Here is a 13118-nt window from a genome sequence, read left to right as displayed (position 1 = left end):
TGAAAACACTGAAAAGATGCGGGCCCGTGGGGTCAAGCGACATATTACAAGGAAAAGTATGGTGAGAAGGCGTACGTATACAACAAGTGCATTTCTTTTACCACGTAGGTGATGTCGTCGACATCAACGCGATCTCCGATATCATAAGGGTCTGGCGAGCATATAAATTTGAATCAAGCTTTAGCATCAACCAGTAAAGTGATGGTGACGCTGGAGAACTCACGCTTGATGAACAGAAAAACAACGGAAGACAGAACTTCTTGCGCGGTGGCTCCGATCAACCAACTCAGACCCAGTGTGAGTGTTCCCGCAGAAGCAAGCATCGTTTGGAATGACACATCCAGCAATGCAATTCTGGGATGGAAACCAATTAGGGTGAGATAACACCATCATCGATATAGGTGAGGTACATACATTATGAGTAACGATATAAAGTACCTGATCAAGACCAAAGAATGATGAGTAAAACATACGAAGAAGCAAAATCGAATCAAGGAGCAGCTCACCATATAAACATTAGAATCGAATCTAATCGCCCAACGGCGCTGTCAAGATCACGCATGCTCTGAGGAAATCAAAGAAGTCAGATTTTAGAAAAGAAGATAGGGAATGACGGCGACTAACGGAACCCAAGGACAGTCTCTCGCGGTGAAGCTGAAGTTTGAAAACCGGGTTAATTTGGTGGAAGGCACAGCAGTATTGTAACATGAAGACGTACATCCAAGCAAGCCAGTTCGATGTCTTCCAAACTGGCGTCGCCATTTTCGTCCTTGTCGAAGATTTCAAAAGCTTCTCGGGACTGGTCTTCGTTGTCAAAAAACTTGCCAATGTCACTCAAAACCATCATTGTTCGATAGTGAGTGGGAACAAAGCTGTAATAGATCCTGCGAGCGAGTTGTCGAGTTTTGTTGGCGGAGGAGAGCGCAGAGAGGACCATCGAGGCGGGTGAGTTGGGTTGAAGGATCCGCTCGCCAGCTATCTGTTCTCGGCGATTCCACGAAGACCTGATGTCAATATTGACTCTTGAATATCATAGCGTTGATGGAATGAACAGACCTCGGAAGCTACAGTGCCAAAGACAGTGGTAGTAGACTTGGCAACTTGTTTAACACCCTTCAAGGCTTTGCGAAGAACTCTAGCGGGGTCAGCACCTCTACCGCCAGCCAAATAACCGCGATCCAGCGTATCGGAGCGCCCGATGTCATGGCTGTTCATATACAATGTCACGAGAGCACGGATAGCCTGCTTCTGTTCGCGAATTCGATCTTCATATGACCGGCGGTGGAAATTACTGGGGGAAGCGCGGTGGGGTTAGCTCCTCTATGGTTGAGAGGTAAAACGGTTCTTGAATTCTGTCACAACTGACCTGGCGATGATCTGAATCAAAAGTTTTTCGGCAACAAGAATGAGAGTCGATAGAAACATTCCGAACAGCCCCTGAAAAGAAATGTAGTGTCAGCCGTTTGATGTCATGGGAAATGGCTTCGAAAAGTCCTGTTAAGCCCACTTGAATCATCCAATGTAAGACATGATCGTCCCCTTCGGTGATATTGTTCATTTTGTGTTTCAAAATGAACACGTTGAAAGTCACTGGGTAATTGAAGAAGAAATGTCAATAAATGCGGAATGACCGGGATAAAATTGTGAACATTGAATTTTATACTGACACCAACTCAAGAAACTCCATACGGCCCCCATGATGACTTTCTTCATCGGAGTCAAATAACCGACCCATTTGTCAACAAATCCAGGGGGAAGAATCACTCCAATGGTATATTTGAAAACCTTGGGTGTGAGGATCCCAATGGCAAGACCAATCCACCACCCGCCCCAAGCAATTGAGAGCCAAGCTGACCACCAAACCAGCTCTACACCCCATATGCTGTCAAGTCATTCAAAAACACGTATCAGAGAAAAGAGAAGCTTGAAAGTGGAAATGCGATTGGCACTGAACTCGAGATGGCTCTTGTCGAGCGTGAGACCGATTATTCCTGGGATCCATACCAAGACAAGTACCGGTGTGATGAAAAAGAACCAGCGGATAATAATGTTGGAGTCATAAAGCGAGACCCATGAACGAGCGAAGGCGTTGTTAGGTTTGATGAAATCGCCGTCGGCGAAACGGATGGTTTGCCGAGACGATTGACTGATCTCAGGGGTGCTTTCCATACGATGATATTGGGTACGCCGGTTAGCAAGACGGTTAACGCGCGTGGCCTGATCGAGGGGTGTATCGAGATATTTTTCGCGAACAGAGTGCGAGGGGCTGAGATGAGGTGTTGATGTTGTGTGGGCTGTGCATGCAGAGTCAGGGTAAGTGGGAGTGCTAGAATGTGGAGGAGTCATTGTTGTAAAGTCCCGTGCCGTCACTGTTACGGCTGAGGTGGCTAGGCACCGTAGGTGGCTTGGCATTCAGCCTAGTCTCATCCGTTTTCGGTTTAGCCCAGGTGGAAGATCTAGGAATGTTAGATCGGGCTGGTTTCATCTTATTCGTTAGCTTATTCTTGTAACGCCTAGCTGAAACATGTTTCAGATAAATAGCAATAGTTTCTCCCTAAACTTGTGTTGTTCTCTATTGTCACATTCTCTTTTGTTTGTTTCGGTAGATTCACTAACACTAGTTTCATCTAGGTAGAACCTTATTTCTCTTTATGCAATTGTCACATTCTCTTTTGTTTGTTTCGGTAGATTTCACTAACACTAGTTTCATCTAGTTTGCTTCCCACTGCTTTCGTCCCAATAGGTTATGAGCTTTAGAGTCCCAGACGACTCAGATATATCCTTCGAATCAGCGCAATCCGAACCTACCGTTTTTAACAATCAATCTTCTTCTGACAATCAATCATCGCTTGACAATCAACAACTTACCTCAAACCCTTACGCGACTACCATCGAACCGCTCGACCCCGAGACCATGGAACCTGAAATGCAAGTTGCTGGAACTCAAGGACCACCTGCTGCTGGAGTTAACAATTCCCAGAACTTACAGCAGATCCTTCAGCAACAGTCAATCACGAACGCTCCCCAAACCGTCCATCAGACTATTACCAATGTCTTCACCATTACCGGCAGTGAAAACCCGGACTCTTGGATCGTTAGAACTCGCAACTGTCAAGTAAAATTGGCAAGTCTGGTCGAACTCTTACCAGACGGTTCTAATTTCGACGTTTGGGATGCCGATATCCTGGCTTACTTGGAAATCTTGACTGGGTGCATCGATTATCTCCATCCAGCAGCTATTCCTTCCGTTGATGGCTGGCGTGAAGATATTGCCCGCGGTATCAATGGGTTGTTTCACTGGACTATTGACCGAAGCGTTGCTATACGTCTTACGGAACATTCTTCTATTCCATCGGTTCGGTATGCTTGGCTCAAAAGTCAATTCTCGGGTCAGACTTTCGCGGGTCGAATGTCATTACTTCATGAATTCATATCTATCAAGTATGATCCATCTTCGACTACTTTGGATGCTCATATTCAATCTGCTTCGACTCTCCGCCGTAAACTTGAAAGATCTGGCATGTCAATTCCTGAAGACATTTTCGCTGGTATTCTTTTAAATGGTGTTCCTAACGACTTTCCCAACATTACGAACACTTTCGAGGCTATGATAATCAACGACCCTCGAGCTACGGTCAATTCATCATCAATGATCAGAGCTATTGGAGCAGCTGATGTGGCTCATCGTCGAGGCAACATATCTGTTGCTGATGGACTCAATACTTCGATTTCAAGATCACCCAAAGCGAAGGGTCCACGTTGTTATTATTGCAAGAAGACCGGTCACACTAAACCGGAATGTCCTGTACTCAAGGCTAAGGACAAGAAGCGCAATACTCCTGTGGCTTCTACTTCTGATGCACGAACTGTTGAACCTCAGTTCGCGGACATCGATTTCTCAGGGTGTGTGGATATCCGTCATATAATGGTTTCACAACTGGACACTGATATCACTCCCTCTACCATCATCTTCGACACTGGCGCAACTCATCACGTTTTCAATGACCGCTCTCTTTTCATTTCTATCCGCAACATTACTCCCTTACCAGTTAGAATGGCCAATAACAATTCTTCTTCTTTTATTACTGGTGTTGGTCGTGTTAGAATATGCAATGTAACAAACTCTAATGAGTTTTTAGAAGTCAATAACGTCTATTTTTGTGAGAATCTTCGCCACAGTCTTCTTTCTGGTATTCAACTGGAGGAGGATGGTATTACTTTTCGAAATTCATCAAAAGGTATTGAACTATGGAAGAGTGGTTCAAGAATCTTAACAGCAATCAAGTCAGGAAGAAAATGGATTTTAAAGGCCTTTTCGCAGCCTGTTGAAACTGCTGCTGTTTTGGGCGATTTTATGCTTTGGCATCGCCGCCTCGGTCATGTTAATGACAGAGTTTTATTGAAGCTTGTTCGTGAAAAATCTTGTGTTGGATTGCCTGAAAAGCTGACGAAAACTGTAGCTTGTGAAGATTGTGCAATCGCCAAATCAACAAAAACTTCGACTATTGGTCCTTCTTTAATTTCTTATGATGGACCACTTCAACTTGTGGTAGCTGATCTTTGTGGACCTTTTCCAGTCAAAACCATATCAGGTTCTGAATATTCTTTGGAAATTCGTGACGTCTATTCTACTTTCATGAGGACTTATTTATTAAAATCCAAGAATGAAGCAGCTAATCAAATCAAGATTTTCATAGCTGAAGCAGAACGCCGTACTGGGAAGAAGGTTATTCATTGGAGGACTGATGGTGGTGGTGAATTTGTCAACAACGCATTGAAATCATACTTTGCTGAGAAAGGTATCAAAATTCAAACTTCGCTTCCTTATTTTCATGAGCAGAACGGTTCAATTGAGCGTGCAAATCGAACAGTTCAAGGTGGTATGAGGGTGCTTCTTCGAGACTCAGGTCTCCCAAAGAAATTTTGGGGTTTTGCGATCATCACAGCAACTGATCTTCATAATAGAACTCCGAATTCAAACACCGGCTCTAAAACCCCTATCGAACTAATGTTTGGTTTTTCTCCACAAGTCGATCATCTTCGGATCTTTGGAAGTTGGGCTTTTGTTCATGTACCTGTTGAAAAACGCAAGAAGCTGGACGACCGAGCAATTAAATGTCGATTTGTCGGTTATCTTGATGCCAGTAAGGGTTGGAGATTCTGGAATCCTATCAACAATGAATTTATCGACTCGGCACATGCGCGATGGTTAGATGAGAAAGCTACAAGTCGGATTCTCCCGGAGCCTGTTTCTACTCATCTTGATGAATCTTCATTAAATCATATTCTTGCTTCCAACGACACCATTGAAAATCATGAAGAACTCCGAATCTTGTTCGAATCTCTTTCTATCACTTATTCCCTTGAAGATCGTCTTTTTACAGAAACTGTTCGACAGCAGGATCTCAATATCGATCTGTTGCATGCGAAAGCTGCTGGGTTTGCTCAACGTCTTCCTCGCAGTTATCAGGAGGCAATGAATAGTGAATATTCGACGGAATGGAAGGATGCTTGTAAGAAGGAATTGGAAATGCTTATTCGTTTGAAAGTATGGGAAGAAGTTGTTTTACCTCCTGGTCAGAAGACTGTATCAAGCAAATGGGTCTTTGCTGAAAAAACAGACGCGCATGGAAACATCACTAAAAGAAAATCTCGGTTTGTTGTCAGGGGTTTTACTCAACGCGAAGGACTCGATTTTTCTGAAACTTTCGCACCGACAGCCAAATTCACCTCACTAATGATAATTTTCTCAATCACTGTGTTTCATGGATGGCATATCAGGGGTTTCGACGTTGTGGCAGCTTATCCACATAGTCCAATCGACGAGACTATATATGTAAAGCCGGCTGAAGGAGTCCTCACATCAAAACCAAATCTTGTTCTTCTGCTACGCAAAGCTCTGTACGGTACTAAACAAGCCGCACGGTGTTGGTGGAAGCACTTTTCTTCGATTTTAGCAGGTATGGGTTGTAAGTATTGCATTAATGACCAGAGTTTGTATGTCTTGCATTACAAAAACAACATCGCCTTGCTATGGATTCATGTGGATGATGGAGTCATTTGTGGCTCATCAATCGACATCATAAATTTTATTCATGAATCATTATTAAAAACATTTCAAATTACATGGAACGACAATTTGGAACAAATCGTTGGTATCAAAATCGACTACAAACCTGACGGAATCTTTCTGTCGCAACCAACATTAACATCAAGTGTTCTAGAATCAACTGGTTTCACTACTTCGAAGACTTCGACTCCGATGATAGCAAATCTTCAATTGGACACCTCCGACAAAGACGCTATCGGTGTGAACGCCTCATCTTATCTTTCGATTTTGGGTTCCCTTTCTTACCTTGCAATTGGAACTCGACCCGATATCTCTTTTTCTGTTAACTATCTTGCTCGTTTTTCATCAAAACCAGGCGACAAACATTGGTTGGCGTTGAAACATCTACTTAGGTACATTAGTGGAACGAAGAATGAGGGTATTTATTTTAGGAAGAAGGAACAGGATGCGGATTTGGTTACTTTTTGTGATGCGAACTGGGGGGGTGAATTCTCTAGGTCTACTCATGGTTTTGCAGTTTTTTTATTTGGTAATTTAGTTTCATGGGCCTCAAGAAGGCAGAGTTGTGTAGCAACATCAACGTGTCATGCAGAGTATATGGCTTTAGGAGTAGCTGCACGGGAATCAATCTGGATTCAAAATTTATTAGAAGATATTTTCAAGAAAACTTTTATTACAACTTTGAAATGCGATAATACGGCCGCCATCAAAGTAGCTCAAGATTTACATTTGACAAAAAGATCACATCATGTTGCTAGGGAATTTCACTATGTCAATGAACAAATATTCGACGGGAATTTAAAAATTACTTGGATTGACGGACCCAATCAAAAGGCGGACATTCTCACTAAATCTCTTGGTAATGTTATCTTTCAAATCCACAAGCATAATATCTGCATGTCTTAGGTGGTATAAACCTCTAAAGGTTGAGGGGGGGGTGTTACGGCTGAGGTGGCTAGGCACCGTAGGTGGCTTGGCATTCAGCCTAGTCTCATCCGTTTTCGGTTTAGCCCAGGTGGAAGATCTAGGAATGTTAGATCGGGCTGGTTTCATCTTATTCGTTAGCTTATTCTTGTAACGCCTAGCTGAAACATGTTTCAGATAAATAGCAATAGTTTCTCCCTAAACTTGTGTTGTTCTCTATTGTCACATTCTCTTTTGTTTGTTTCGGTAGATTTCACTAACACTAGTTTCATCTAGGTAGAACCTTATTTCTCTTTATGCAATTGTCACATTCTCTTTTGCATGCAGAGTCAGGGTAAGTGGGAGTGCTAGAATGTGGAGGAGTCATTGTTGTAAAGTCCCGTGCCGTCACAACCCCTTCAGACGATTTTGGAAACGCTCCCTTGGGTGCAGTTTCGCCCCTGGTTTCAGGTTCTTTGGCTGTATCCTCAAAATTGATATATTCGAAACCAGAGAGGGCTGCTTGTCGCGGTGGCATATCGAAAATTGTTTGGGTAGAAAAACTCGGTTGGTATTCCTGCAAATGCTCTGTATTGTAGGGCAAACGAACGGAATCGCTTGGAGAGATGTTTTGGCGTCTTGACTCCGGCGACTGAGATGATAGTGAGTTTTGACCGGTTGCTGGGGACACAGGCATCTGCGATGCTTATGTGTTAATTTTTATTCGATTGATCGTGTCAGCCTATAGAATGGGCAGTCACATCAATTATGAAAGTATGCAGTAGGTGACTAGGGTAGGTGGACCTGAAGTACGATTGAACCGAAAAGGATTTGAAAAAATGAGTTGGACTGATGAAATTGCACCAGGGCAGGCTCATTAAAAGGGTTGAAAACAAAATGGGTTCAATGAAGTGCAGCCCTGTAGATACGCACTCCTTCATGAAGCTTCATGGAGGATTCATGCTGGATAGGGAGCTTTACCCGCGAAGGCAACTTTTTAGCGAGCAGACGGAACCTGCCAACATCATGGTGTGAAATGTAGAAAACTGAGAAGACCAGAAGCGATCGGTAAGCAGACTGGCTCGTGTGATGAGACGGTGGTAGGTCACGTCGGCTTTACGCTTATCCATGACTCTCAGGGGTCGGATTCCAAAACTGAGTGATCCTTGCATCCTACCACCCAGCAGTGCCCATTGTCAAACCAACCAGTTTCAGCATCACGATGAAGGTTAAGCATCTGGTCGCATCAATGCAGATCGCCACATTGCAACTAATCCAGACAGATGAAGTTGACTCAAACCGCCTTCCTTAGTCTGGAACTCTGGCCTCCTTTTTCCTACAGAATAGCCTATGTACCCCTTGTCTCGATCCTGGTGAGCCGTCCACTGCCAACATGCTGCAACGCCTCCTCTCAACGTTCGCAATCCGGTCATAGCTCGCTACGCGCGACTCAGCAACTGATCAAACGAGAACGAGATCATATACGCGCGCCGCGGGCGTGACATCGTGATCGTCACAAATGTCAGTTTTCATCACTTTGCACACGATGCCAGACGAGTCGCATTGTCACAGGGCGGACACTTGATAGACTTCGACCCTGGATCTCGGCACTGCTGACGGAAATACTTCTTCGGGGTTTCATGCTTTTATGCCCAGCATAGGATGATGGCACACAGGCTGGCTGGCTGGGATGATGTACAGTCGTTTTCAAAAAGCTTGCCGCTAATTCACCGCCCAATTGCTCGAGTTTTGCGGGCAAATTTCGGCAAGCTTTTTGAAAACGACTGTATGATCTTGCCACATGTGCAAAGCCAAAAATGAAGCAGGAATAAGACTGTATTGAAATAAAACCTAAAGAATGCTGTAAGCAAACAGTTATGACAAGCTTACTTGTGGAAAAGTCTTGCAAACAGCTTTGATATTTATATATGTCAATGTTGTCCAGGAGGGTGGTGATCAAACCACTTTGTGTTGACTATTAGAGTGTACAGAGTGTACAATGGAGATTGGTGGGATGATCATTGTTGTGAATCCACCTTTGCCATAAGGGGACTTTCCCGCGGCTGGTCACGATGTTTTCACAGCCCTGCTGATGCTCACCTGCGCTGCTCTTTGGATTCCCTGAATAGGGCGATTATAGACGCTTACATATACCCTTTTGAAAAATAAAGAACACGGCGTGTGGAGTTGCGTGAAGATGTTTGCTGTGCGCAGGATCTGAGAAAGCTGGATCAAGTCGACGATAGATCGTAGTGTTTCAAGTTTTGAGTTTTGGTCACGCTCCCTTGTTCAGCTCAAAACCCCTCAGACAGGGATGCTATGTAACTTACGCTTCAGGATTTTGATAGCCGTCTTTCTCAAAGCAGCCAATCGAGGTGAGCGAGAGTGAGCCGAATGATGGGCAGAGAATCTGGAGCGTGATTCTCGCACCTCGCAATCAGCAGAGAGGGTGTGAACCGTGTTCCAGGTAAGTAAGTAAATCTTCATGGTTCCTGTGTGATTGATTGAATTGGTGGTGTAGAGTTTGAGACGATAAGGGAAGTAGTTTACTTCCATGATCCCCTATCTCCCCTTCTCTGATCGCATCAGCACAGTGATATCCCATAATCGTCACGACTTGAATCAATCTCCAGATACATAGTACTCTCTGAATTGGGGGCCTATGACCAATCAAGGTGGGTCGGTCTATCCTTCGCTTGGTGAAGTTATGTACATATGCTTATCTTCGGCAATCACAGCATTGCATATTTCTACACTTGGTTCACTTTCATCCTGCAAGCTAAGAAAATAAGTCAGAGGTCGTCATCATGCCTTCTGCTGAACTTACCAGTTTCCCCTCCGACGACTTGGAGAAAGGCCCATCAGCTGTTGCCAACGAATCGGCCCTGGCCACCGAAAATCAAACCACTCCGATAACTGATATCAAGTCGCGATCCATTGAGTCTTCGCCGAGAAAGTAAGCTTGATCCACGATGGTCCTTGTTCGAGAAATTCACCTTCGATATTCATCATCGTTCTGCCAATGAAGCCCAGCGTCTCCTCCTCCACGGCCCGTCTGGCTTCGCCCGCTACTTCATATCGGTCAGGCCTTGTTCTACAGTCGCTCTTGCTACCCGAATTTCAATTTTAAGGTTCCCGAGAAGAATCTAACGCTATCCATTACATTCATGACATTTTCTTAGCTCTTATCTTGCTTCTCCTGGGCTGGTACATCCCTGGGCTTATCAATCGATCCACTCGTCATAAATGGGTCATCACTACATTCTGGACAGCAATTTTCCTAATCGTCTGTAAGTCAATATTGAAGCTTCTGCCTAACAACAATATCATAAGAAATAATTGATAATTTTCATCACGGACTTTGGATAGTGGCTAGCCAATATAGTTCATTTCTTCGACTGTTCAGAACTTTGACGCGTCCAATCTTTTCGCCTCTCGCACGTCTTTGGAATGCGTGTCCTCGTTGGTCGCGTTATTTATTCGGTTGGGCAACACTAGCTGCACTTATTATTGTACCTATGGTCTGTATTCCAGTACAAACTGGAAACTCCATCAAAGATCGTGCTGTATCATTGTTGGGTTTGGTAGTTTTCCAATTTGGCTTTTGGTAAGTAGAGCGATCAAAGATTTTTTGAAGTAATCATATTTGAAAAAGCTCACTATGATGAATGTTTGGGGTTTCAGGGCTACTTCCGTACATAGGACGAAGGTAAGATGGAGAACTGTGATCATCGGTCTCATCTTTCAGCAGGTCCTCGCCTTGTTTGTGATCCATACTTCAGCTGGGTATGTTCCTATTTTGTTTTCTTGACCCGAGAGTCTGTGAGGAGACACGCTTTAATCCACCGCATATATCTACTTGTTGACCTTTGAACTCCTTATCAATATGCAGACTTTCTATCTAACTCTCTTATCGCGTCTTTTACTTTGATATTCAACCGATTAGATTCGATCTCTTCAGTTGGATCGCCAAAGCCTTTACCGATTTACTTGACACTGGTACAAGAGCCGGTGGATTTTTCTTTAATCAACAAGTCCTCGATCAAAATTGGTTCTGTGAGCAACTCATCAGTTGTCAAACTTGACTCATAGCTTTTCGTGTGCTGAGAGTTTTGTTCTTTCACAATCTCCAACAGTCGTCAATGTCTTAGCTGCCATAATTTATTTCATTGCTTTGGTCCAATTGTTATGTGAGTGAAGATTTATAGATTTTGATTGTTTTTCGGATGTTATCACTTACTTCATTGATTTGACGTTTTTAGACTATTTGGGAGTTATGCAGTGGATTCTACTTAATCTTGGTTATTTCTTTTTCAAAGTTATGGACGTGAGCGGCGCAGAAGCTGTAGTTGCGGCTGCGTCCCCTTTTGTAGGACAAGTTAGTTTTTCACCTTTTTCTGTTATGTATGATATCATGCGTTTGTCGATTCGTGTGCTGAAAGTGATTGTTCATCCCTTCTAGTCTGAAAGTGTGATGCTAGTTCGTGTGAGTATCATATGATCTTGCAAGTCAAAAACTGAAGTATTCCTGATGAGGTTTTCAAATCAAAGCCATTTGTGAGCGAAATGACCGATTCAGAGCTACATCAAGTTGTCACATCTGGTTTTGCGACGATTGCCGGCTCCGTTCTTGTAGCTTACGTGTCATTAGGGATGCCAGCAGTATATCTTATCAGTGGTATGTGTATTGATTTCATGGCTCTTTTGACAATACTGATCCAAAACGAGTTCTCAGCATCAATCATGAGTATTCCAGCATCTCTGGCTATCAGCAAGCTCAGGTTTCCAGAAACAGGTTCACCATTAACAGCTGGAACAATAACAATACCGGAATCAAAGCAACATGATCTTAATGCTCTTCACGCCTTCTCAAATGGAGCCTGGTTCGGTCTCAGGGTTGCTGGCATGATGTAAGCATATTATAGAAAATGTATCGTCACTCTCAAGAGAATTTGTACTGATCAGTGTTTCTTTCCAACGACAGCCTCGCGAACGTCTTATCTGTACTTGCGTTGGTGTATACCATCGATGGTCTTCTTACTTGGATAGGACAGTTTTGGTCTCTTGATCCTCAAGGTCCTCATCCCCTGACCCTTGAGCTTATATTCCAATACCTATTTTATCCTATCGCAGTCAGTCATCCTCTACTCTTAAACATACCTCTATTCTTTCTTTGCTCTATGATCTGACCAATTTATCGAGACACCTATCTTCCAGTGGCTTATGGGTACCCCTTCATCTGACGTGATGAAAGTATCTAGATTACTTGGTCTCAAATTGGTTGCTAATGAGTTTGTAGCTTGTAAGTCATTATCATTGTTGTTCGAATTTGAAGATGAGACTGATATCACAATAAAAATCATGTAGATCAAGCTTTATCAAAATTACAACCTGAAATGACCACACGTGGATTCACAATTGCGACTTACAGCCTGTGTGGTTTTGCTAATCTAAGTGGCCTTGGAATTCAAGTTAAGTACATTCCATTTTTTCAATCATCACATCGATTGAAACATTTAATTGAGGAACAAAGCAACTCATCAAATTGGTAAAAGATTGGAGTCTTGAGTTCTTTAGCACCACAGCGACAAGCTGATATTGGGAAGATAGTCTTATCAGCTTTGATTTGTGGATTTTTTTCTACTATTCAAACTGCCGGTCAGTTTTTCTCGAATTTCATAACCTTTACGCATGAAAGTATCAAGATCACTAATTAATATTCTTTTGGGTCTCTTTTGTGTGGAGTAGCCATTGCTGGTATGCTAGTATAGTTTAGGTCTTTGCTGTTTGATGTTGTATATTTAAAATCTCTTGTGTGTAAAACCAAATCTCTGGCTAGAGGATTGGACTGCAAATCGGGATTGTCTCGAACCGAGTATGTAAGTATATATTTTATAAACAGACAAAAGAAACAAAAGATCAGGTAAAGGAGGGTACTCAAAGAGTCAGAGTGGAATGAGAGATTAGGAGAGTCACACTGGATATATGTTTCTATGTACGTCATCTCAGAATGAGCCCTGACTCCATTGTAACGGAGTCAGGCTGGGGAACCAGATGGCTGATTGTTTCTCGGAGAGCGGAGCCACCACAGGTCATTATGAGCAAGTCTGATGATTGAGTCAACAAATAGGGAAATCCAATTGAG

The 13118-nt window shown here is 43.2% G+C and overlaps 2 protein-coding genes across 2 annotated transcripts in view; one reads left to right on the top strand and one right to left on the bottom strand.

Moving 5' to 3' along the window:
• The window catches only part of MELLADRAFT_65659 (uncharacterized protein), a gene marked incomplete at both ends in the record, with an annotated part of 2651 nt that extends 1093 nt beyond the window's left edge, over window positions 1-1558 (bottom strand). The window contains 8 exons of the mRNA XM_007413314.1: window positions 76-151; window positions 224-354; window positions 415-438; window positions 507-565; window positions 719-979; window positions 1057-1291; window positions 1367-1437; window positions 1508-1558. Of these exons, the coding sequence (XP_007413376.1) occupies window positions 76-151; window positions 224-354; window positions 415-438; window positions 507-565; window positions 719-979; window positions 1057-1291; window positions 1367-1437; window positions 1508-1558 (908 nt within the window). The remainder of the gene's footprint in view (window positions 1-75; window positions 152-223; window positions 355-414; window positions 439-506; window positions 566-718; window positions 980-1056; window positions 1292-1366; window positions 1438-1507) is intronic.
• Window positions 1559-10491: 8933 nt separating this feature from the next.
• Window positions 10492-12690, top strand: MELLADRAFT_38047 (uncharacterized protein; the record flags this gene model as incomplete). The annotated part of the gene is made up of 12 exons (XM_007413435.1): window positions 10492-10580; window positions 10658-10759; window positions 10920-11029; window positions 11110-11163; window positions 11236-11351; window positions 11436-11459; window positions 11525-11651; window positions 11709-11883; window positions 11958-12105; window positions 12191-12275; window positions 12347-12444; window positions 12529-12690. The coding sequence occupies 12 exons, from the start codon at window positions 10492-10494 to the stop codon at window positions 12688-12690; spliced, it is 1290 nt and encodes a 429-aa protein (XP_007413497.1).
• Between the last annotated feature and the right edge of the window lie 428 nt (window positions 12691-13118).

This window comes from Melampsora larici-populina, assembly GCF_000204055.1.
Source record: "Melampsora larici-populina 98AG31 unplaced genomic scaffold MELLAscaffold_36, whole genome shotgun sequence".
In the NCBI taxonomy this organism is placed as follows: Eukaryota; Fungi; Basidiomycota; class Pucciniomycetes; order Pucciniales; family Melampsoraceae; genus Melampsora; species Melampsora laricis-populina.
The sequence above is the reverse complement of the archived record's forward strand: the minus strand, read 5'-3'. Positions and strand labels throughout refer to the sequence as shown.